The sequence below is a fragment of the Sarcophilus harrisii genome, chromosome 2 (genome assembly GCF_902635505.1).
Source record: "Sarcophilus harrisii chromosome 2, mSarHar1.11, whole genome shotgun sequence".
In the NCBI taxonomy this organism is placed as follows: domain Eukaryota; kingdom Metazoa; phylum Chordata; class Mammalia; order Dasyuromorphia; family Dasyuridae; genus Sarcophilus; species Sarcophilus harrisii.
The window spans coordinates 89,506,351-89,533,563 of record NC_045427.1 but is presented as its reverse complement, the minus strand read 5'-3'; the positions used below and the strand labels follow the sequence as shown (position 1 = coordinate 89,533,563).

The 27,213-nt window shown below is 37.1% G+C and overlaps 1 protein-coding gene across 4 annotated transcripts in view; it reads left to right on the top strand.

Annotated features, from left to right (window-relative positions):
• Positions 1-5,045: 5,045 nt before the first annotated feature.
• Positions 5,046-27,213, top strand: part of LHCGR (luteinizing hormone/choriogonadotropin receptor) — a 77,212-nt gene continuing 55,044 nt past the window's right edge. For 2 of the 4 annotated variants that reach the window (XM_031950459.1, XM_003758292.2), the window contains exon 1: positions 5,048-5,594. In XM_031950459.1, the coding sequence (XP_031806319.1) occupies positions 5,434-5,594 (161 nt within the window). In that variant the 5' untranslated portion in view covers positions 5,048-5,433. Of the gene's footprint in view, positions 5,595-27,213 lie in introns of all 4 variants that reach the window. The other 2 variants (XM_031950458.1, XM_031950457.1) reach the window with 2 other exon arrangements.

Genomic DNA, 27,213 nt, shown 5'->3' with positions numbered 1-27,213 from the left:
TCTAGACATCTACTAAAACACTCTCTTGCTGTCCAAGGAAGGACAACTGAAAATTCCCTAGTTTGCTTTAATGATAATGTAATCCTTCAAAAGGCAGTGGAAGTAAGGAGAATTTCTATTCTGTAACTGATTCTCATCAAGTAGGAGTAGTGGCTTACTATAGTAGAAACATGAACTTTAGTTTGGAGTGACCATATTATCTTAGAATTTGTTCTAGAAAAGAGAAAGTTTGAGAATAACCTGAAAATGCCATAAATTTGAGAAAGGTCAATTTCACAAGATGTACATAGGTAGGATTCAATGCCTCAAAGTTTTATAAGGGATATCAGTCCAGAAAAGAAGCTCTTAAGAATTAAATTCTAAGAGTATAAAAAGAAATTATTTCAATGAGGAGCAATTAGGTTGGGAGTTGGCTAAATAGATCAAGGTAGATGCACGGGGAATTTATTTGTGAAATTAGAGTTACACACACTATATACATATATATATGTATTTATATATGTATGTTATATATACAGAATATGAGGAATGAATACAAAAGTGTATTTTTACAGACTCCATCCTATGAAAATAGTTTCAAGATTTAAAAAGTTTCAGAATTAGCCAAAGCTGCCCAAGAATGCTTATGAAAACAAAAAGGAGAGCAGGTTGTTTTAGAAAGAAAGTCAAAGAACAGTCAAAAAAAGGATAGGACCATTGTTCAGGACAGATGAGACTGATTATTAACAACTGATGGAGAAAAAACAAAGCTGCTTACCTGTCATTCATGTCTGTTTTTTAGTAAAGAGAATGACCTATGCATGAAATTAAGGAATTGAAACAAAAAATAAGCAATAATATCATTAAAAAGATCATAAGACCGTAAGAGATCTATATTTTTAGTGAGTTCCAGTCACCATGTCAGATGAATTACTTTTCAGAATGTTCAAAGAACTGTGGAATGTGATTGCTCAATTGGAGATTATTGAAAGATCATGTAAAATGGGACAGTTACCTCAAAATTGAAAAGGGGCAAATTTTGTCCCAATTTTTAAGAAAATGGAGTTTGAAAATTAATATCTAGTGAAATTGGTTTCAATTCCCAATAAGTCTAGAAAATATTATTAAAGAGGTGGTTAGTAAATATTTTTTAAAAGAAAATAATGATCATAACTTCACTCAATCTTACATTTCAGGATAGTCTGTCATCTACCCTCTATTTCCCCACTCACTTATCCACCAGGAATAGCACACTTCTTGGAACCAAAGGCTTGGATAAAGCTATTATTGACTGACAACTGAGTGAGTATAGACTTACCAAATCAAGTATATCTAGCTAACCTCAAGATCATGCTTTATATCTATGCACTTCGGACTTCTTGGGACATCTTGCCATCTACCCTGGAACTACCTCCATAAAAACTTTTTCTCTGGAAACTAATCAAAGCATACTACTTCAATTCTTCCCCTCTATACATTCATTTATTCACTAAGAGTCATTATAGCTTCATGAAGAACAAATGATGACAGACTAATCTCATCTCCTTTTTTGACAGTTGCTAGTCTTGTAGTTTGTTGGGAGAGAAGAGGGTCAATGATGAAATTATTTAGATAGAGTTTACCTAAATTTTAATAAAATGTTTTATAATGTCTTACATACTTCTCTGGGAGATTGAACAGGGGAATTTCCTGATCAATTTGATGAACTTTCAGGACACTGAGCCTTTGCTTGGGACTTTTGGAAGCACCTTAGTGAAAGGGGTGTAGATATGTCCACTGGTACTTTTATGGGAGGGCTAAAAATATCTAATTAAATTTCAGTAACTTAAGCTGTCCTTAGGAAGAATTGGTTGATTCAGACTCAGAAGCATAGCCTCTCGTGGAGGAAGCCATTCTTTGTGATGACTTATCAAAAAGCCAACAGAGAACTTTGGGATCTTTTTCATTTTAGTTTTTCCAATTATGCTTTCTCCTAAGAGATACTGAGAGAACAACCCAGTGTAAGAAAGGAGGGCAAAATGCCACTTTCCCTCTCTACTAACTTGCTGTTTATCATGGTTTGGAAGCATAAGTACATATACTCATTCATTTGTGTGACCTGAAACAGAATCTCCTAAACATTATAGTTCTTTAACACTGGGCTTCTGGTCAAAGAAGGGAAGTTTCACTGGGCAGCAGAATCCCAGAATTGAACCAAAGAATGGGCATAAGGTTGAATGTCGACTTTTGAGCAATCCCAACTTTGAAAGTCCTTGATTCAGATCTTCTAGAGAAAAGAGGAATTTCCCAAGTAAACCTGAGTTTTGAAAGAAGATCAAGGATATAGTTGTGGTGTTGGCAGAAGCAGAAATGAGGGACTTCCATCTAATATGGAGGAGCAAAAAATCTGGTCTTTAGATTCCATGATGAAAATGGGGCATTCAGACTGTGAATCTGATATGAAAATGGTATTACCTATATATAACAACTCCAATGGGATCATGAAGACAGCCTAAGTCCTTGAAAAGTCTTATTACAATTGAAGAGAAGATTTACTAGAATACTGAAATGTTACCTGTCTGGAATACCTAAGTTCAGTTTTTTACTAAGGGACTACAAAACACAGAATGGCACTAAGCATGGAGGAATTTAGGATTTTGTGGGAAAGTAGGCATCAATAGAGGAAGAGTAAAATTATATTGATTATTTATGAGCTACTATGGATTCTTTCAGTTTACTGCATTTTGGGTGGGGTGAAATAAAAGATGTACATAAAAATTAATTTGTTACTTTGAATACCTATATGAAATGTGGGGGGAAACTTAAACATGAGCTATATTTTGAGATTATCCAGAGCAAAAGGGGGCATTCCAAATCATAAAGGACTGAAATTCTGAGTAGATGCACTGGAATCAGACACCCTAGCACTTAAGGCTAATTACTTATCGGGCAATACTCTGTTACCATATGCTTGGAAAATGGCCCTTCTCACTATTCTGGGCTGGCTTCATCTTTTGGTGTATACAGAGAATTGTGGGAGGGATTAGGGGGTGGAGTAAGACAAGCCAGAGTCACTTTGGTGGAAGGGAGGTCGTAGAGAGCTTGCATCCATTCCCTTCACTTCTACCCCTAAAGACCAAGAATAAAGACCAAGAACTTTTGCTTATCCTGACTCCAGCTGATTCTAAGGCATCAAGGGTGCTAACGTGGTCTTCACACCAAATGAAAGAGAGAATAAAATTTTGGGATAGCCCCTAAGATTTAAACTGTTACACATAAACCCAGAACCAGGAAGTCCCAGATCATGGTTATACTATTATTTAACCAATTAATCAACTAACATTTTTTTAGCACTTACCATGATCAGCAAAAAATAATAATAATAATAAAAGACTGCCAAAAAACTTACTTTAAAGAGAAAGACAAAATGTAAATATTAGGTATCTTCAAGATACACACAGAGAAGGAGAAAAGTAATCTTAAAAAACTATTTCAAGAAGCCAAGGAAACCAAGAAATGCCTACTGAAGAAAGTGTATTTGAGTTGAGTCTTAAGAACAAGTTGAAGAAATGTGGGTTGGTTAATATTCCATAAAGGATATTTAGAATTTTTAAGTGTTCTGATTCAAAAAATAGCCATTTAAAAGTTCGATGTCAACTAAGAAAAGGGTCTCCAGTAGAGTTTTCTAGGTACCTGTGCTGGATTTTGTACCATTATCATTTTTATCAATGACTCAAATAAAGGCATAAGTCTTGCTTCAAATTTGCAGATGACATAAAACCAATTCTTTGGATGATAATAAGAATTCAAAAAGATCTTGACACAGTAGAACCTTGGGTTAAATGTAATAAGATGAAATTTTATAGAGATTAATATCAAGTCTCACCCTTGATTTAAAAAAAGAAGTCAATTTCACAAAGACAAAATGAAAAGAAGAGGGTCATTGGCTAGATATCAATTCCTCTGAAAAGGATCTTGGTACTTCAGCAGATTAAAGCTTAAGATGAGTTTGAGGTGATATCACAGGCAAAAAAGCTAAGACAATTTTATGCAGCATTAAGAGAATCGTAGAACTTTGTCTAAGAGATTTATAACAGTATAAAAAGCACAAAACCAAGCAGAGATCCCTGATGCACTGTACTGTAGACTTTGTTGAAGTTGACATTAAATCATTTTTTACTATCTTGGGTCTGGCCATTATGACAATAACAAATCCATCTTATTATACTTTTCTCTATTGTACTTTTATCAAATCCTTTGCTAAAATATTGGTAAACATTTATAGCAATCTTCCAATCTACCAATTAACTAACATGATCAACAATCAATAAAGAAAAAGAAAAGACTATTTCAAATCACTAGGCACAGAATGGCAGGGGAAGGGAACATACATTGATAAAAGTACAGACAGATAAGTGTATTAGCATTTATATACATATAGGCTAAAAAAAAAATTAACTTCATGGCCCAGAACACATAATACAAATGAATTAAAACAAAAATCTCTTTGCATTGAAAAGATCAATAACTTTGAGCTTCAAATTTCTGAGCCTCAATTTCCATAACTGTAAAATGGGGATACCTATCCTGATTACCATTTGTCAGGAGAATCTAGGATTGAAAACAATTTTTAGATTTCATTGAAATAGAAGACATTATTTTCTTTCTCCTCAAGTTTCTCATAGAAACTCTCCTTTGCTCCTAACATATGCTCCCTTGTATCATCTATAAATTGTGCTTTGCACATACAGTGTGCATTTCATAAAACTAAAACACCTCTCCAGTCCAGAGGCTTCCCAGTCTGCCTCATTTTCCCATTCTTCTAGGATTCCCAGGGATTGTGGATTTCTCCACTTAGAAGGGAAGAGAAGAGCAGTTATATTCCAGATGAGTGAGAGTGTTATCTTTTAGTCACTAGGAAATCTTGCTCCTATTCAAGGTCCCAGTTGAATTTTTAAACTTTCAAATTCATAACCCTCTTTAACCTTCATAATAATCTACTATCCCTGTTCTACAGATGAGGAAGCTGAAATTCAGAGGAGAGTAATGGAACTTTGTGCTAGTTCTCAAGAACAAACAAACAAACAAAAAAGTAGCCATTGTCGAGGCAGGAACAAGAAACCAGGTTTCCAGATTTCCTCCAGTTCTCATCCTATGACCCATAACTGGGACCACTCTGGGCTGCCCAAGAACCTGCTCCAAGGAGAGGTGGGGCGGTGTGGGGCGGGGCTGAGAGAGATGAAGCTGGGTCGTCGGGCAAGGTCCCAGTCGGAGCAGAAACGGTAATCCCTCGGATTGGAGGGTAGAGAGAGGCCTCTTTGGGAACTAACACCCCGGGATCAGGGAAGCCGGCACAGGAGACAAGAAAGAAGTTGCCTCCCTAAGCAGGACTCGGGGAAGGAGTGGAGGAAGGTCCCGGGTTGGAGCCGCTGTTCCCGCAGCCCACGCCATGGGTGAGAGGCTCTGAGGCAGACAATGGGGCGGCCACTGACCCTGGCAAGGCTGCTAGGGCTGCCACCCGTGCTGCTGCTGCTGCTGTGGCCTCTGCCCACGAGAACGCGTTGTCCCGACTTTTGCAGCTGCAGCCCCAACGGCGCCCTGCGCTGCCCAGACGCTGGTCCGGGATTCACCAGGCTGTGAGTAACCTCAGCGAGTAGCTTTAGGGAGGGGAAGGAAAGAGAAAGGGAAGGGAAGGGGTGGACGAGCCTCACGGTGCGGCTGTCAGCACCTCCTGGTCCCACCAGCTTCCCAGAAATAAAGGACAAGCAGATTTGACTTCAGAGGACCTGGCTCTGCCACTTGCTCCCTGGTTGAAAATGGTCAAGAAAGTCCCTTAGCTCTCTTGGACCTCAATTTCCTCCTGGGTAAAGATCAGATGACTTTCTAGTTCTAATCCCGGGTTTATTCTGTAATACAGCTTTCTCCTCTTTGGGGGAGACCAAAAATGATACTTCCCTTCCCAAGTTAAGAACATTAATGATAAGAAACCCTCTCAATTTATTCCACCCACTTTGCTTGCTCAGCCTTTATCTTTTGAGGAGACAATCTAACTTCAGTCTTCCAACTCTGTGTGCCAGTATATCAATTAGCGATGGGTGGTTATTGCAAGCATCAACTTTGCTGCACAGGACACCAAATTCGAGGGAGTTGGATAGACAGGGGAGGATATTATTGATCTGAAAAAGCAAAGAAGGCTAGCCACATTTTCCATCCGCTTTCTCCAAGGCTAGATGTTGCAAAATTTGCTTGTCCTAAACTCTCTCCCCCTTCGATTCAAGTTCCCCTTAATGTACCCTTTCCCATAGGGCCCCTTTCCTCAATGTCTTTGTGATTTCTTCTCCATCTCCCTTTTCAAGCCTATTCTCTGAATGTTATTTTTATAGCATTCATTCACCCTTTTAGAGTGGATTTGTCACTAGAAGTTATCTTTTCCAGAGATGTATTGTAGCTTAGTCTAAACTACCAGCACAGAAAAAGGCTTTGTCCCTATTAAGTAAATTTGGAGCATATGTATAAAAGTATTTTTAGAGTGAGACACAATTGTATTAAATGCAATACCAGATCTCTGCTCGATTTCCCCTCAAAAAAGTGGGGAAAGGGGTGCGTGTGTGTGTGTGTATGTGTTTTAAGTTTAATTTTTAAATAAATTACCTCCTCCTCAGAGAGAGTAAGGGAGAAATACACTACTCAGTAATGTCCTTTGGAAAATCTCTTCTCATCTCTTTCAATTCATATGTCATAAATATAAACTAAGCTTGAAGGGGCTTCAGAAGTCACCTTGGTCAAGACAAAACTGAAAAAAGAAATGCCTTCTTCACCATAGTTAATAAATGGTCATCCACCTTTGCTTAAAGAACTCACTCCTTCCAAAGACAGCACATCCCACTGTGTGAATTTTCTCAAAGACTCCCCCCCCCTTAATCTTAAGCCTTTATCTGCCTGTTTGCAATTTTGAATCTTTGCAAGTAATTGTGCCCTCTAGGGCCAAACAGAACAAGTCTAATCCTTTTTCCAGGTGACAACCCTTCAAATCCTTGAGGACTGCTAACATTTCTTCCCTCTAAGACTTCTCCAGGCTAAACACCTCTTGTTCTTTCAACTGATTCTCATATGGAATTAATTCAAGGCCCTTCAGCCTCCTATTTGAGCTCACTCTGGACAATTTCCCACTTCTCAATCAATTTGATATATACAAGCATTTATAAAGTGACTACTATGTGTGTGTGTGTACCAGGAACTGTTAGGAACTGGTGACATAAAGACAAAAAAGAAAAGAAAAGAAAGAATCATTGGTCTAGAAATTAGCCTAGAAGAAGTTTCATTCAATGGGAGGTGGAGGAAGAAAGACACAAAAATCACATATATAGAGATAGGAACCTAGATATATTTGGGAACAGGGCCTAGACCTGTGATTTCATCAATATAAAGAAATCCTGAACAGGAAAAAAAACAAAAACAACAACAACAACAAAAAAAAAAACCTTCCTTTACTGACCTTCCCTGATGGGTTATCTTGGAGACCACTGCCTAAAGCACTTAGGAGTTAAGTGACTTGCCCAGGGTCACATAGCCACTCCATATCAGAGGTGAGACTTGGAACAAACCCTTCCTGGCTGTCAGGCCAGTTTTCTACCCACTATACTAATTGACATTTGTACACATATAAATATATACAAAATAATTGTTAGGGGACAAAGGGTGGCAAGGAAATGTTTCATGTAGGAGATGGCATTTGAACTAAGTTTTATCAATTTCCTCTGAATTCCTGCTCACTAATTATAGGAATGAACAGCTCCTTCAAATTCTTTAAATCCCCTGTAAAATAAAGCTAACGATATTTGGTCTTATGAATAAAGACCTTTATAAATTTTAAAGTGACATAGGCATAGAAATCTAGATGAATCTATCAATATAGATAGGCATCTATATCAATTGATTGATCTATCTATAAGCAGGTTTCATCTGTATAGGATTCTGAGGGATCCTCGGACTGCCAGAGAGGAAGTTAAATCCAGTGGACATCAGAAGCAGAACTGCCCCATTCTGGGCAGGGATGGAAGTACACACAGAATCTGAAGAAGTTTGGTGTGGGGAGTAGACTGAGATCAGCCAGCCCTTTCCCCTTTTGGCCTGTACCTGGCTTTGAGAAGGACTTCTGGCTGATGATTGTTCCCATTCAGACTGCTGCCCCTATTCCATCCCACTTTTTCCATGTTCCCAATGGGTCATGCCTTCCCAGTAGTTACCAGTTCACTAGCTAGCTCTGCTTTTGAATATCCTGTGGACTCAATTTTCTCTGTAGCATTGCTGGGGCTGCTGAATTTCTCACAGTGACAAAATGTACTGCAAAGTCTACAACATGAATATATGAACTACTTTTATTGTCATCCAAGTTCATATAACAAGCAGCATATCCAAGGTCTCCCGATTACCAAACCACAGGTTTTTGCATTATATGGATTACATTATTTGAACAGGACAATTATTGGGTTAAAGGATGTTGAAGAGGAGAGAGTTCCCTTAGAAGGTAGATGTAGTAGCTGAAATACAGAGAAAAATGTCTCCATAAATTTTTAAGTTCCAATCACTTCAGGCCTTAGTAAAATCAAAGGACCACCAAAAGTGAATAACAAGGGGGTGTTAAAAATGTATTCGGATCAGAATTACCTACCATCACTGAGATAAGCTTTATTGCTTACAAATGCTTTAAATGGTAGTTTTCAAGTCTTTGCTTCCATCTTCATATTTTATTTAAGTTCTAGGTATTTGAAATATAAAAATAGAGTTTAGAGATTCTTCCAGTGTGATATCAAGAAATGGCCTCCCACATTCTAGTTCTTCTTAATTAAAGGGAAAACAATGAACTTGTAGCTCATAAGAGGTTTGATTTTAAATTTTTCCTTCTTTTCTCATTAGTTCCAGGCAACCAGAGGGAAAAGAAAAAAACTCTCACCTTGCCCACAGTTATATAAAGATCTTTGTCTCTATGACAACAAAAAGGTTGATCTACTTGATATGGAAACAGCTTCTAAAATCTGTTAGTAAGAAAATGCTAATAATAATTATGGCTCTTTATTCTTTGCATGTTGTGCCTATTGAAAGATTCAACTTTTGACTTTATTGGAAGACAATATGATGAATTTTTAGAAGGGTGAAAAGCTTGCTGTTTGCACTATTCTATAGTAATGGAATGATGTCAGCCTCCTGACATTGTTACTGAATTCTTTTCTCTTCTTTTATCGTTAATTCAATTCATTAATTGAACTCCTTTGTAATTAGTCCTGTGCTGGATACTATGGATTCAACCAAGTGGAGTTTATTTGGACACTATAAATAAAAGAGGAAACTTACATTATGATTTGGGAGACTCATGAAACAAAGAACAGTTATAGAGAAAATGTGTTCTATTAGAGTCAGCCTGAGTCAGGAAGATCTTGTTGCCATTTTGGCTTCTGATATATATTGGTTATGTGACATTGAACAAATCACTTCAACAGTGCCCACAAGAGACTTGCTGGGACTATAAATTGCAGAACAGTTGCTAATCTGGCATTTTATTGGCACAGATCACTAGGAGTGAAGTCAGGAAATTCTGGATTCAAATTCAACCTGAGACATTTGCTACCTGTGTGACCTTCCACTGGGCACTTAACCTCTGTTTGACTTAATTTCTTCAACTATAAAATAGGGATAGTAATAGCACCTTCTTCCCAAAGTTGTTGTGAAGTTCAAATGAGATATGTCTGTAAAGTGCTTAGTACAGTGTCTATCATATAGAAGATACCATATCAGTGCTAGCTATTGTTATGAATCAGTGGCGGGAACGTCCCTCTCCAGGGGTCTCCTGCACCACTGAAAGCACAAATCTGGACCCAAAAAAGTATTACAGAACCAAAATAGATAGCACTAACCCTAAGTAACAAATGAATTTGGAGAAAGGAAAGCTTACCTTGAGCTGGAGGAATCAGGGAAGGTTTCAGAATAGAAAGTTCACCTAAAAAGCTTTCTGATAAGCTGAGAGGACAGAAGGGAGAAAAAGAATGTCACATTCAGACAGATCATCACAAAGGGTCCCTATCATATAAGCACCTTGCCTACATATAGTAGGTTTATAATAATTATTGGAAGGAGAGAGAAAGAAGGGAGGCAAGTAGATTATAGGGTTATTCTAGCCCCAAAAAATTCATGATCAAAAAGTCTTAAGTACTTACTAATACAGGGGAATATACAAAAGAATGTCATAACTATAGTCTCTACCTAACAGAGATTTTTGATAAAAGATAGAAGTACAAATACCAAAAAAATTGTGTGAAGATGGCAGCATGATGGACTAGCAAAGCCCAAATCCCCCCAAAACACCTTAGTGAATCTCTAAAAGTGGGCAATTAGATGACACAGTAGATAGAGCATCAGATCTTGAGTCAGGAGTCATCTTCCTTGTTCAAATTCATCTTAAATACTTTACTAGCTATGCAACCCTGGCTGGGCAAGTGGTTTAACCCTATTGCCATCAGTTTCCCCATTTGTAAAATGAGCTAGAGAAATAAATGAAAAACCACTCCAGTATCTTTGTCAAAAAAGAAAGAAAAACCAAACCAATGGGGTCACAGAGAGCTGAACATGACTGAACAACAAAGCTCTAAAAATGCACCAAAAGGAACAATGATAAAGAAAACCAGAGAAACAGCTAAAAGTTTCTCCAGCCAATCAGTCCATCAGTGAGTGTTTATTAAGTGCCTAGGATGTGCCAGAATACCTGGATTCAAGTCCTGTGTTTAATCTAACACATATTAGCTGGATGACCATGGCCAAGTCATATAAATTTTCAGTTCCCCATGTATACTTCCTAAGAAGATAAGTAAAGGATACATTTGTATCTGTGAAATAAGTTTCTATACTGGGAGGTCTCACACACACAGATACAAAGAGGATAAAAAAAATTAACATGTAATGTGCTCTTTTCTTTTTTTCTTTCATCACATCAATCCTATTCAGTCTTCTGAATCTGTTCTTGCCTTTCTTCCCACAATACCATCACTCTAGTGGGACCTCAATATATTAACATAGCACAAAAAAACTCCTCTCTAAGCATTCTTCCTATTTTCTGTGTCACTCCTCTAATCAGATCCTGTTTTCTACTGCCATATCAATCTTTCCATAATACAATTCTGATCATTTTACCCCCTTGATCAAAAACTTTTGGTGGCTCTCCATTACTTTCTAGGTAAATTTCAAATCTCTTAGCTTGGCATTCAAAGCTCTTAAGATTGCACTAATCAATTTTCCCATCTATTTTCTACCACTCTTCTTTACTTTTCCTAGTTACATACACTCCAGGAAAACTGACAGTGGAGCTTTCTATCAAAGGGTCCTGGGGTGAGAAAGAGAGGAGGAGGAAAAAAATTAAAGTGTGTCACTTTGTGTCTAGGACAAATAGCCTTTCTTTTCCTGGATCCCGGACTTGAAAGAGTCAAGGCCAGCATTTTGGAAAAAAGAAATTCAAGAAAATCAAAACACAAGAGGTCAAGCCATCCACACAAATAGATAGTTAGACCTCTTTGTGAGACTTCTCATGGGCCTATTTCATAAGGTACTTGATATCCTTTAGGGAGAGGAAAAGCACAGAATGGGGCCAAGTCCAATAAGATAAAACTTAATAGAGATAAATATAGTCTTATAGAGGTTCAAAAACAGCTCACAAGTACAAGATGGGAGAAGAATGGAAAGAAAACTTGTTGTGAAACAGATCAGAAGGTTGTAGTGGCTTACAAGCTGAATAGGAGTCACAGTGCAAGTAGCAAATTTAGACCACATTAATAAAGGCACGAGAAAAAGCATAACAAATAGATAAAAAGCTGCTCTAGGAGTCAGGAAGACCTAGGTAAAGGTCCTCTACTTGTTTTGTGACCGCAGAGCAACTCACTTAATCTTATTAGCCCCCAACTATTCCAAGGAGAAGCTCCTATCTACAGAAGAGTTGCATTATCTGTAATAGTGAAATGAGTTTCTACTATGAGAATTCCCCATTTGAATACAATCACAGATTCAGGTGAATAAAATTATCCATTCTTCTTCCTGTCTAACCCTTCCAAACACTACCCCCCCCAAAAAAAAAAGAAGGAGGAAAAGTGCCCTGACAAAATGACATAATAGATCTATTATATATATATTCTATTCTGATTAGACCAACATGTGAAGTGTTATGTTCAGTGCAGGTCACCACATTTCTGGAAAGATAGGGATTAAACTAGTGTCCAAAGCAGGGAAACAAGAGAAATAAAATCATAATCTCTACTGATCCCAGAAGGAAGACCAAGAGCAAGAAGTGGAAGGAGAAAAACAAAATTAAAAAAAAAATCACTTCTTAAAAATGACAGCTATCCAAAAGAGGTTTCTCTCAGGAGGTAGTAGGAATCTCTCTCTGTCTCTGTCTCTGTCTCTCTCTCTCTCTCTCTCTCTCTCTGTTTCTCTCTCTCTCTCTATTTCTCTCTCTCTCTCTCTCTCTCTCTGTGTGTGTGTGTGTGTGTGTGTGTCTCTCTTAATTCCCTGATTCCCTGTTTTTCCCTCTGTTCTGTGATTAACAGTCTTAGAGCAGGCATTCTTAACCTATAATCTATGAACTTGTTTTTAAGAATATTTTGATAAAGGTATTTCAACATAATTGATTTTCTTGGTAGTCCCATGTATATTATTTTATTTCAAATACTATTCTGAAAAGTGGTCCATAGACTTCACTCACATAGCCACTCCAGAATGCTGTAGAGGGAATGTCCAAGTATAGGCTATACTTGATGAGTTCTTCCTTCTCTAGGATTCTATACTGTGGTCCATTAATAGGACACTTTAAAGCCCCAGGCAGACTTCCTAAAAATTTCACAGAAAATGCTATAACCATAAAGCTACACAATTGCTTTTCAGCTTTAGACACTTTGTCAACATAGGGGTATGGCAATAATGCTGTGCAAAAAGTCAGAAGACCAAGGCTGTTGGGTCATCTCTGAAACTTTAGTAGCTATGTGACCTTGAAGACAGTTATTAAACTATTCTGAGCCTCAGATCCCCATGTAAAATGAGGCTTCTTCTGTAAAATAAGGAAACTGTAGTATATAGCATCTCTAAGGTCCTTCTTGGACCTAACATTCTAACAATCCTGTGGCCACTCTTTTCTTTCTTGATTATTTTTCCTAAATCCCAAAGCAGAAAAGCCACAGAGATTGTTTTAAGTCTCTGTTCTTATCCTCGCTTTATCTCTTTAGATTCCATTCCTTCCTTTGAAAAAAAAGACAAATTCAACCTTCAAACCTTCAAAATCTAATCTACCAGGATAACCACACAAGGATTTTTGTTCAATTGTATTTCATACATATCTCAAAATTAGGATTTCTTCCATAAGGATCCAACAACTAACCAGCACAGCCACCTTGACAGCTGGGAGAGACTTTTGGACCTACAAAGCTTATTTGTATTGGGATGTAGCATTATTCTGAGTGAGCCTTGGCTATACATGAGTCATATTTAATAAATTCTTTTGAAATAATGTCATTTTTATAGCAGTTAAAATTGTACTAAGTGCTTTTCTCACAACAGGCCTATAAGTTGGGTAGAGCTATTATGATATACATTCAATAGAAAAGGAAACAGTTTCCTTGCCTTACCCAGAACCATCCTAGCACCACCCAGGTTTCTTGATTCCATGTCCAATTATGCCATGCTGCCTCTCAAAGTAATTTGTGCCGAGTGCCATATGAATGGGACAAATAATAATAACTGTTGACATTTGTATAACGCTTAGAAGTTTACAAAATGTTTTACTTACAAAGTGCGATAGGTGTTCAGAGGAAAAAAGTTTACCAGCTGGATAGAAACAGAAGAACTGGGCTCGCAAGGATGAAGTCACACAATGGCATTCTGGTAACACAATTATCTGACAAAGGTCCTTTTTAAACAGGAAACTTACATGATGCCTTGCTGCCTGATTGGCTCCCTACAGGTGGATCATATGAGATGAACCCCATTTTACAGATGTGAAAATTCAATCTCAAAAAGATCACTTAGTTTATCAAAATAAACAGAGCTGTAAGCTCCCTGAGGGTGAAGATCTTGTCTTAGTGTTCCTTATAGCTTCATCACTGTCCACCTCACTACAAGATTTCAGCAAATATTTCCGGATGAATTAAAATACAAAGTAAGAATATTGAATTATATTCTCTGAAAAGTTCAGAAGCAAACCAGTTTCTGAACCATTATCAATTTTTTTCACCTGCCAATGATATATTAGGTAACATTGACCCAGAAAATACAGACCAAGATATTTTGCTCACAATTTAATTTTTTTAAAAAAAGGTAATGATCTTTAAGTACCAAATGCATGATAGAAATTTCTCTCCAAATTCATCTTCAAACTCATTAATAACTTGTGATGCACTAAATTGGAGCTAACTTCCATAATATACAACTCTCCAAAAGTTTTAAGTGTCTGGAAACAGAGGCATGTAATGAAAGAGCGTCCTGAAGCATATCTGCAGTGTCACTGATGTGACAACATAATGATATTCTCTGCTCCTGAAAAATACTTTTGAGAAATCATTACAGTTGATGCAGATGTTCCCCAGGGAGAATTCAACATATAGTTCTATTTACCAGAGTTATTCTTGTCATGTCATATTATTGCTGGAAGAGCTCTGGTTTGCAGGAGAGAAGGGTTAGAATAGTTGTTTTGTTTCTTTAAAAATTAGACTTTAAATGGCTCTTTTTGAATGTACTTGGATGTATTTACCATTTTCCTCTCTGGCTTTTTTTTTTTAATTTAGACATTGCATAAATGACTTGGAAAAGCTATTATACAAGAGATCTTGATAAAATGTCTTTGTTCACATTATAGTGGGGAAATTATCTATGCTTTCTTAGGTACTCTTTAAAAAAAACCTGTCATAGTTGACAGTCAACCCAATCAACCAAATACAAAGGCCAATGAAAGGATTCTGATTGGCTTAGTTCTTTTTAAATAGGAAGCTTACATGAAGTCCTGCTGCCTGATTGGCTCCCCGGAGGTGAAATTGTGTGTGATTAGCCCTGTTTTATATTTGTGGGAACTGGTCTCAGAAAAGGTCCAGTTTGTTGAGCAAGATTAGATTACACATAGGCAGAGCTGAAATTCAATAGAGTGTTCTTTGCCATTTCACGGGGTGACTTCCCAACTACTTTCAGGAAAAACTAAGGGGTAGAAAGTTTTCTTTTCTTGACTTTATATGTCTTCTTGTTTCACAGGGATTAGTGAAAGATTGTTACTTAGCTACTCAGGAAAGGCTCAGGAAGAAGAAGGAGAAAGATCTTCTTCCAACTCTTGACAACTTTACTAACGACTAAGAATATGAGCCTGTCAGTGAGAATAGAGTTAATGGTTAATTATGTGGCCACAACATATGCCTTATGTATGGAAATAGGGAACATGCCCAGTGGGGAAATTCATCCCCTAGCTTTGGGGTTTGTCTTCCAGAAGTGGCCCTGCTAAGGTGGTCCTTTATTGAGAGAAGGAGGAGAGATGATAAGAGAGGAAGGAAATCTGTGGATATAGAAGGTTGGACAGCCCCATCCCTAATTCAATTCGCTGCAATTTAACAAGTTTTTATTAGAATATTTTATCTATGTGGCAGTCCCGCTGAAATGAGTGCTGAGAAGGAAAGGGAAAGTGCAAAAGATTAGTCATTAATTCAATTCAATTTAATAAGTATTTATTAAGTACCTACTAGGTGCTGAGAACTGTATTAAGTGCTAAAGATACAAAGGCAAACCACAGTCCTTGCCTCAAGGAAATAATATTCTATTAAATATAAGAAATATTCATATAAGAAATTCAAATTACATACAAAGTAATTTCCTAGAGATAGAATACAGGTTTAATAAAAAGGGCAGGTTTTTTGTTTGGTGGGTTTTAATATAGTCTTTCTAAAAATCTGAGAATACTAATATCAACACACACTGATGTGGCGTGTCACTGAGCACGGTTCTCTGTCCTTCAAGGTTCTAAAATTATCCTCTAAGAAATTGGGGGTGTCTCTTCTCTGATGTCATTGGCTCAAGCCCCTATTCTACAGTGTTCTTATCAATGCTAAATACCAATAACTAATACCCCAGTTTCATTTTAACCAACTAATTTCAATTATCTCTTACAAAGGAATATTCATTGCAAATATATAACAAGAACTGAAATCCCTGTCCCTGATAATTCAGGGCACATTTACCCTTATTCCACCTCCATCCATAGATATAGTGGGTTCAATCTCAGTTTTGCTACAAGACACTAGCCCCACCAGTTCACTTCTAAATGTTCTCTCTGAGTTTCCTTAATCTATCTATGCTAGATCAAACAAATCATTCAGGACATTTTTCCTTATTGTCTTAGCTAGCCACAAAATCTGGCACAGATTCTGGCTCCAGACTTCTCTGGTGGTTCACTATTCTGATAAAAGTTCTTTAGATCATCGCCATCTCCAAAACTTTCACCTAAAAGAGCACATTCAAAGAGGGAAAATATGATGGTCCCCAGATGGCCCAAAGTTTCTTCCCATTCAAAAGTGTTTCTGTTTCTCTCTCCTATCCTTCTGTCTCCCTCTCTGTCTCTCTGTGTGTCTCTGTTTCTGTCTGTCTCTCACTCCTCTGTCTGTCTCTATATCTGCCTCTCTCTCTTTCTCTGTCTCTGTCTCTCACTATCTCTGTCTGTTTCTCTCTCTATCTCTGTCTCTGTCTCTCCATCTTTGTCTCTGTATCTCTGTCTCTCTCTCTGTCTCTGTCTCTGTCTCTCTGTCTCTCTGTCTCTCTCTCTCTTTCTCCTGTCTAGTTAGTGCCTTTGGAATACGTCCCCATTGGTTCAGCCAGTGAAAAATTTGACATGAGAAGACTAAAACCAATTATAGACTGTCTATACATTCTACAAATTGGAAAGCCAGGCCATTCTGTCACATGCCATCGTGCCTTTCTGAAAGTAAGCTTCCCAGTGAATTAGACAGATAGGTTGATTGATCTCACTGCCCATACTCTACAGATGGAGCTCTCATTGGTCTGTCCCCTGTTACATTAACAGAATGAAAAGGTTTAGGAACGCATGATAGAAGGGTTGGAAAGAATAAAACACCAGTAACAGAAAGAAGGGTCTATTACAGACAGGGAGATGGGAACAGAGTGGCCCAGTGGAGAGAGTGCTGGATTCAAATCAAGATCTGAGTTCAAATTTGACTTCAGACACTAGCCATGTCACTTTGGTCAAGCCATTTAACTGCTGGCTGCTTCAGTTTTCTCATCTATAAAATGGGAGTGATATTAGCTCCCACTTCCCAGAGTTGTGAAGATTTTTTAAAAGATAATATTTGTAAAGCCTTTGCAAACCTAAAGTGTGATATAAATTATCATTTTTAATATAACTTATAAAGCTATCAATCAACAAATATTTGCTGAGTGCCTACAACAGGTAACAACAGTACTATAATAGGGGGACATAAAGTAATCATTTGTAAGCACTTAACAAATGCTAGTTGATCAATTGATTGATCCATGCCTTATGAATTTTACAATTTAGTTGGATGGAATATAAATATGTGAAACATTACATAATTGCACAAGTGATAAATAATAGGTTAATACAAAAATGAAAGAAATGTCCCCATATAGTACTTGATTGATCAGCCAATGAATCTGCTTTAAGAATGAATTTGATGCCCAATTCCCTAACTTTTCATTACTATAACTTCTCACTCTCAATATTTATAAAGCACAATGAGATTCACAAAGTACTTTCCTTCACAATTCCTTCACAATACAACATGACATATATTGTATTGTCCTTATTTCACATAAGAAGAAACAGGCTCAGAAAGCTTAAGTTCTCTAAAATTAAAGTCAAAGATCTTGACATAAAGAATCAGTCAAGACCATGGACATTTATAATATTAAATGTTAAGAATCCTATGAGCTAGAGTTAGCTGAAGAAGCTTTCTGGAGGAGGAATAATACAAACTGAATCTTGAAAATCTGTACAGTCTCCATGTTCTGGGAATTTATGGTACCCTTGGAGGGTCAAGATGTACATACATGAAGCAACTGGAGAATATTCAATAATAATATACCATTGGTTGATAAATTGGATAGTCCAGACTGCTTTATTCTTGATGAAGCTATGTTGACAACCTTGTGCTCATCACATCCTCTTTTAGATTTCCCTATCCCTTTAAGTCATAGCTTCTCAAATTTTACCAGGAACCAAATTAAGCAAAGAGGCTAGAGTTTGCAGACTTTTATTCATTTCCCATTAGTCCCACTCAAGCCATCAACAAGTTTTCATTAAGCACTTATTCCATGCCAAGCATGGTGCTAACAGCTAGGGCAGCAAAGAAAAACAAAGACTCCTTTCCTTCAAAAAGTTCAAAATAGAATGACAAGCAATTATGTACACAGGAGATATAGATATAGATATATAGGTATATAGATATATAGATATATATGGGAAAATGTGGAGGTCATCCAGTGGAAGCCTTGAGGGGGATCAGAAAAGTCCTCTTGCAGAATGTGAACTTTGAGATGAGCATTGAAGAGGCAGATATGAGGAGAGCATTTCAGGGATGGAGGGGGGAGACATGAGTGAGAGGAGCTAATGAAAAACCTGCAGAAAAAGGTGGAGAGTCTGGAGATAAAGTTTTATATGCCACAAATAGCAAATTCCTTCATCTTGAAGATTTGAATTTAACAATAGAAGTTAAATTCTCACTTACTGTCTTATTATCTTGAGTTTCATCTCTCTATTAGCCATTTTTATTCTGTCCTCTCAAGTGCAAAGTGGATATGTTGAAAGAAAAAAAAAAATCCAGAACCAAAATTAGAACTGAATGTTCAGGCTTCTCATGATCAAAAGTAATCATTATCCCATTAACCCTGAATAAAAAGCAGTCTTATTGACATTTTGATTATCTTCTCTTTTCTATCTAATATGGAAAAGGAAAAAAATATTTTTTGTTTTCTTTAGCTTTCTTTCCCAGTGTCAGTTCATTCTGAGCGTAAGTGAACCTGACACTATTCTTAGAGAATCATGTGACTGTTATGTATTCATCCCATTTCCTGATCTTCAATATATCTTCTATATGTCTTTAAAAATCTAAATTCCCTGTACATATGCTCAGGTTCTCTAGACAATCCTCTTTTTGCTCTTCAATGGAATTGTTTTTCTGTATCTTGGAGATATTATTCTTTATTAAGTTTATTTTTAATTCATGTATTTTTAACATTCTTTTTTAAAATTTTCAATTCCAAATTCTCTCATGCTCTCCTATGCCCCCCCTACTTACTGAAAAGGCAAGCGATATGATAACAATTATATATGTGAAGTCATACAAAGCATATTTTCCTAATAGTCATGTTTCAAAAAATAAAAAGCAAGAAACATTAAAAATGAAAAATCATCTTTCCAATCTGTACTAAGAATTCATCAGATCTGTCTCTGGAGGTGGACAACATTTTTCAACATGGGTCCTTTGGAATTGACTTGGATCATTGTCTTGATCAGAGTAGCTAAATCTTTCACCATTGGTCATCCTTACAACATTGCTGTTATTGTGTCCAGTGTTCTCCTGGTCCTGTTCACTTCATTTTGCATCTGTTCATATAAATCTTCCCTGCTCATCATTTCTTATAACAATAGCATTCTATCACAATGATAGACCACAACTTGTCCAGCTATGTCCCAGTTGCCTCAATTTCCAATTCTTTGCCACTACCAAAAAAAAAAACCTGCTATAAATATTTTTGCCCTTTTCCCTTTTCTTTGCTCTCTTTGGGATACAGATCTGGTAGTGGTATTGGTAGACCAAAAAATATGTAATTTTATTGTTCTCCAGAATGTCCAAACCAGTTCACAACTCCATCAACAGTGTACTAGTTAGTGTACCTTTTTTTCCATATCCCCTCCAGTATTTGTCATTTTTTCTTTTCTATCATATTCACCAATCTGATGTTTGTAACATACCTCAGAGTTATTTTAATTTGCATTTTTCTAATGAATAGTGATTTTGAGCAGTTTTCTATGTGACTATTGATAACTGATTTCTTCCTTCTAAAAGCTGCCTATTCATATCATTTGACCATTTATCAATTGAGGAAAAACTCAATTTTATAAATTTGGCTCAGTTATCTTTGCAGATCTTATTCTTCTGAGCTTACCTTTCTTCCTGAACTGAAATCCCCTATAGAATTTTATTCAGTGGGAATCCTACCCATCCTTGCTGTGAAACCTTTGAAATACATTCTCCCTAAAATCTCCAGTGCCTATCAGACCAAGCCTCTGTTCCTCAAAAACAATTTCTAAAATAGAATAGCTATTTCTGCCCAAGAATCCCATCATTTCTAAGAAAGTTGGTTTCAGAAAAACCTGGGAATACTTATAGGAACTGATACAGAAATAATGAACAGAACCAGGAGAAATGTTTATACAATAACAATACTACAAATACACGAATACACACACACACACACACACACACACACACACACACACACAAACACACTGCTGAAAGACTTAAGAACTCAGATCAAAACAATAACCAATCATGATTTCAAATGATAGATAATGAACCATACTACCCATCTTGCAAGAGAGGTGACAGATTTAGAATGAGACATATTTTTTGGACATGGATGATGTGAAAATTAGTTTTGTTTGACTATGCATATTTGTTGTAAGAATTCTGTTTTCTTTTTTTCAGAATAGGGGAATGTGAGAGGGGAACAGAATAGATTTTTGTTCATTGAAAAATTAAATTTTAGAGAGAAGGAAGGGTAAAATTAAAGATTTGCAACTTTGATTTCTTTTTTTGGTGAAGAGGGTCATTGCTTCTTTAACCTCTCAAAGAAAGAAATTATCATCAAGAAAAACCAGAAAATTATTAGCTTCCCTGCTTTGGACAAAGTTTTCTAACAAATGTTTAAATAATTAAATTCTCCCATCATCCTTCTCTCTTAATGCCTCTGTCATAACCCTGTGCTCTGCTTCTCAAACTACAAAACTGTTTCTGTCTCTGTAGTACATGGTACTAGTACTCTGATAATAGCATCACTTCTCTTTCTGAGTTTTTTCCAGATGTTCTATTCTGTGCTTCCTACTCAAGTTCCTAGATTTTCTTATATAAGTATAGTTTCTTTATATACAATGATACTTCCCCCTCTGATCTCCTCTATTCCTTTACCTGTCCTAATTTTTTTGCATAAATTATTATCTTGAGGAGATATATTACAGTTATTTCTTCCCAACAAAGTTTAGTGATTCCTAAGAGACAAAATTTGTCTCTTGTATTAGTATTTTCTATATTTTGTGTATTTGTTTCTTAGGCCAGATGTGTGAAGCAAAGGATAAAGAGTTATTGTAAGAAAAACCTGTGTGATCCCAAGCAAGTCACTTTCATCTCTATCTACTTCAGTTTCTACATTTGTAAAATGGAGAAAACAATAGCACCCCCCTCCTAGGGCTGTTGTGAACAACAAAGGAGATAATATTTACAAAGTACTTTTAAAAGGCAACTTTATATTCAATCCCATAAATTGGGAGTAACTGTCCCCTAAGCAAACTGATAGCTGAGCAGCTAGGTGGTACAGTGGATAAAGTACTAACACTGGAGTCAGGAAGACGGAAGTTCAAATCTGCCTCAGATACTAGCTGTGTGATCCTGATCCACTCATTTAACTCTGAGTGAGAGGGTTGAATGAGTTGGCGAAGGAAATGGAAAATCACTGTAGAACCTTTGCAAAGAAAATCCCAAAGGAGGTCACAAAATGTCAGACATGACTGAACAAGGCAAACTACAACTTGAGAGATAAATATGGCAAATATGGCCCACTGTCTGTTTTTGTATAGTCCATGAGTTAAAAATTTTTTTTACATTTTTAAGTAAAATAAAAAGTTATTTTACTTATACTTAGAGTATAGATGATAGGGAACTATTAGTATTCATTGATTGGGAAGATGACTTGATCACATACTCCTGTCTCCAGGCCTTTAACCTTTACCCTATATGGCCCCATGTTTAGAATGCTCTCCTTTCTCATCTGTACTTCTTAGAGTTCCCAGTTTCCTTCAAGATTCAGCCCAAATTCCATCTTTGACGAAAGGTCTATCTTAATCCACTTAGCTAATTAAAGGCTTCTCATCTCAGGTTACCTCTTATCTACTCTATACATACCTTGTACATACATATCATAAGAGCATCCTTCTTCTTGAGGACTAACACTTGTTTTTCTTTTTTTTTTCTCTGTATCTCCTGTACTTAATAGTGTCTGGTACATGGTGAATGCTTCATAAACACTGATTAATTGATTAGCACTAATGTCTCAACTCCTAAATTATAGGTTGCTGAAGATCAGCAAATAAAAACATTCACTTTGATTAGCAGTTGCCATCTACTTAATGGGTCTCATCTATTTGAAAGCATGGAGATCCACATCATTTAAAAAATGGGAAGTCACTTTCTGGCTAAGTTCTAAGATATAAGCAGTTTTGAAAAACAGAGCACAGAAATTTTTGAGTAGTATTAAATATAGAACAAAGTCTTATACAATAAATATGAAAATCTTATTCTTGTGAATTAAAATAAGAGAAGGTTCCCTTCCTGCCATATAACCATGTTCATTTAACAAAAATGTTTTGCACATACCTGATCCCATCTCTCTTTCTCCTCTTTTTTTTCTCTCATTTTAGTAGTACTTTTTAAAATTCAGGGTTTGTAACGATAGCAATAAACTAATTGCCTGTGAAAGATGGATGAATCTTTTTAGCTTCCTTAAATCGATAACATAGATGGCTTTTTAAAACAATTACAGTTTGGCGAATAAAAATACTTCACTGCCACTATGTATTGGACAGGTCTTACATGTGGGGTAGGGGATAGGTGAACACTTGTTGAGATTTCATCCAGGTTTAAGTCATGCTGGATGGATTCTGAGTGATTCTTCTTGGTGATTTTCTGCTTCTGGAATTAAATCCAAGCCCACAACTGGAGTTTAGAAGGTTGCAGTTGGGACTTAACCATCTCTTTTTGTCACTGACTAATAATGATTTCATAACTGCTAAATCCAATAGCATTTTCTCAGTTCCCCATCCTTCTTGACTTCCCTGCAGTATCCGTTGCTGTTGACTCCGTTATCCTCCTGGACACTGTCCTGTCTGGATTTTCGTAATACTGCTCTCTCTTGGTTCTTTTCCTGTCAGTTTGACTGTTTCTTCCCTATCTCCTTTCCTGGATTAGCATTCATACCACTGTCCCTAAGAATGGGAGAAGCCACTGTACATTTTCTCTATTGCTACACTATCTGCCCCTCTAAGTGCAATGATTATCTGTATTCAAATGACTCCTCAGATTTATATATTATGCTCTATCCTCTCTTCCTGCCAGGTAGATGGTATGGTGGATACAGTGACGGTCCTGGAATCAGGAAGACTCTGAATTCAAATCTAGCCTCAAATACTGGCTGTGTGACCCTGGGCAAGTCATTTAACCCTATTTGCCTCAGTTTCCTCATCTGTAAAATGAGCTGGAGAAGAAATTCTCAAACCACCCAAGTACTTTTGCCAAGAAAACTCCAAATGGGGTCACAGAGAGACGAAAAAGAACTGAACAACAAAAGTTTCTCTTCTGAGTCCTATATCACAATTACCAAATGAATATTTCAAACTGGCTATTCCAGAGACAACTCAAATTCAGGACATACAAAACAGAACTCACTTCCCTCCCCAACTCACTCTTCTTCTCCTATTTCTATGAAGGGTATCACCATCCTTTCAACCTCAACATTACCCTGGACTCTTCCCTTTCCCACAATCCACACATCCATTTAGTTGCCAAATCTTCTCATTTCCACATCTTCAAGATTTCTCGCATCAGTCCCCTTCCTTTATTCACATGGCTACCACTTTATATCGGCCTCTTTTCCTTTGCTTGTCTGAACTATCACAGTAACCTCTTAATTAGTCTCCCTGTCTTAAATATTTCTTGTCTCCAATCCATTGTCCACACAGGTATCAAAGTGATTTTCCTAAAGTATAAATCTGACCATGTCCCTCTTCTATTCAGTAAACTCCAGCTGTTTATCATTATGTCTAGGATCAAATTGAAAGTCTTTTGGTTAGTATTTAAATCCTTTCAGAACTTAGTCCCAACTTACCCTTCCAGCCTTAGGCATCACATCCCATCCTCCAGTCTTAAGGACCAGCCCAACAGCCCTCTTGCTCTTATTCACATATGACACTCCAAATCCCACCTCCAGGCTTTTCACACTGACTATTCTTTATGTTTTCAATGTCCTTTCTCCTCACCACTGCTTCTTAGAGTCTCTAGTATTTTTCAAAACTAAAGAATCCCTAGTTTTATTCAGTTCATGGAAACTTTACCAATTCATCCAATTCCTAGTACCTTTTTTCTCCCAAATTACATCACATTAATTTTGTGAATACTTCTACATAAACATATTGTGTACTTCAATTAAATGTTAAGTTCTTGATGTCAGCAACTGTTTTATTTTTGTTTTCATGTGCCCAACACTTTGCGCAGAGACTGGTGGCTCTTAAAATTGTATATTGATTGATTGACCTTCAGCAAGTCCCCTTGTGGTTTGAATTTGTAGATCTCTGTTTCCTTATCTGTTAATGATAGTAACATTTATATAGCATACTACTTTCAGGCACTGTGCTAAGTGCTTTATAATTATTCTATCATCTGATCCACAAAACTTACCTTGAGAGATAGGTGGTTTTATTGTTCCCATTTTACAGATGAGAAAACTGAGGCAATTAACAGTGAAGTGACTTGCCCAACACTACCCAACTAGTAAGCATCTAAACCCAAATTTGAATTTAGGTCATCCTGATTACAGGCCCATCAACTGTGCCTCCTATTGCTAGATGATCTCCTGGTAGCTTCTAGTAGCCCAAGATATACATTTTTATTATTTTTTTTTCCTCATTTACTTACAGCCCTTTTATTTTTCCTTTCTCAGTGATGAGTTGGACATGACAATTCTCAACTCTTAGGATGATTACAATTTTGCTATTCTGCTGTCATAGAAGAACATTAAGACAACGATAAATAATACTAAATTATAAATAATGAGTTAGGTGCACAAATTTGCAGGTGTACAAAAGCACACTTCTTTGCAACTCAACATTGAGTAACAGAACCCCATGACAATGGGAGAAAACAGTGGGTTCAGGGAAAAAAACTGGTTTCTAAGGCTTGGATTCATTATGATTCCTACTAGAATGGTGACAAGTTATAACATTCAACAGCCTTAGGAGAGAAATTCTGAAAGTCAGCTCTTTTAAATGCAAAAATCTGACCTTTAGATATCCTGAACAGATCTGATGTTTTAATAAAACTAAACTGATGAGGGTCAACCAGCTTGATACTATATTGCCATATTATAAGTAAACTCTTAGCCTTGTCTGATACATGAAATGACCTATATCAGGATTTAGACCAAAAACATATATAAAATATGCTAAAATGTGCACCAAGGGAACATTTAACTTGAAAATGAGGTCAAATCAGTCACAGTTCAACAATTTTAAAACTGCTATCATTTGTCCACTTTCCAATGCAGACTGCCCCATGGACAATTTTCTTTCAAGGAAGATTTACTCCATTATTAGGCTAACGTGAGTAAATAAGACAATAAATATTTATTAAGTACCTACTATGTCTCAGACATTGTGCTAAGCACTAATGCCAAGTTTCTGCCCTCGAAGGAGCTTACAGTTGAAGGGGGGGAGGGAATGACACAGAAAAGGAAGCTAAAAAAAAGAAAGAAAGAAAGGGGATAGGAGACAACACTAAGGAATGCAATCAGCAAGAGACAAGATGGAGAAGTCCAAAGAAGTCCAAAAGCAGCATAGCAGGTGGAAAATGGGAGAAGACTGGGCTCAGTCATTTCCTTAAATGGTAGCCTCGGACTCATGGTTTTGCCTTCCAGTCAGAGAGTTCAATCAGAGGGGCAGAGAGAATGGAGGAGATAGGAGTACTAAAGCTGATTTAGTCTTTCAGGATAATAATTCCCAGTGTGAGTATGTATCCCAATGAAATGCACATATTTGGCCAGACAAAATTATATTTTGTAAATATTCAGCAAGTCTACACATCTGCTCTTGGTCCATTTAGAAGCATTTGCAATGGACAATGGATGGACCAGATTCATCCTTTTCCTGCTTGCTCACTCACAACTGCCAAGTCTAGGCACAGGATGGCCTGGGGAAGCCCTCGCTCTCCCTTGTGGACAGGCACAATTTCCATTACGTTACCAGTGGGATGAGCAGAGACATACATGGATGGGCTGTTGACAGTCTCAGACCTGATCTGTGTCATCTCTCTGGTGGCCTGGAGGTTTAGGAGAATGTCTCTGTGTAGAACAGGGTCTTCCTCAGGGGTGCCAGCGGCTCAGTGTAGAGGGTATTATGCCAGATTTTCCTCATGCCATCCCAATTAGTAACAATGTCATGTTCAATAGGACACCAATCAGAATATCTCTCTTGCTCTGGGCTTCATCATCAACAAAACTGTCTTTTTGCCCCGTCCTAGCTGCCTTGGACATCCAATAATGGAGAGAGGAATTCTACCCAAGAAGCATCATCCCTGGCAAAATCAGCTTTGCACACACCCAAAGCCTTTCATGAAAAGAGGAGTTATTTCTTCTGCCATTTTTGTCTAATCTGAAGTCAGTCATCCTCATCAGAGAATTTAGCACTAGGGGATAAAGAAGTAGAACAGAAAAAGGAAGGATGTCCAAGTTGCCAATAAGTGCTGATAGCTCCCACTGAGCGATCTAGCTCCATCCTTCTCCATCATTCCTATCTGTTTATCCCTTCTTTTTTCCTCTCTTTCTGGATTTGGAGACCAAGGGTTGTTTCATCAATATAGTAGACATATTGGGAATCAGGAAATATGGGTTTGATTCCAGCTGTGCCCCTCATAGGGGCTAATAAAACTTCCCTCTTTGATTTTCCTTTTCCTTGTCTATAAAAATCAAGAGAATGAATTAAATTAGACACTTCTGATTGTGTTCTCATTTCTGATGTCATATGTAGAGAGTCTACCTGAAAGGTAGATGTAGATTTCTCCAGCAAGAAAGATTCCATAGAGGGGAAGTTCCAGAGTGGGGATAGGGGGTTTAAGAGACAACCTAACCAAGTTCAAAGAGCTTTCTGGACTGCTAGAGAGAAGATTATTGGCTAGCTTC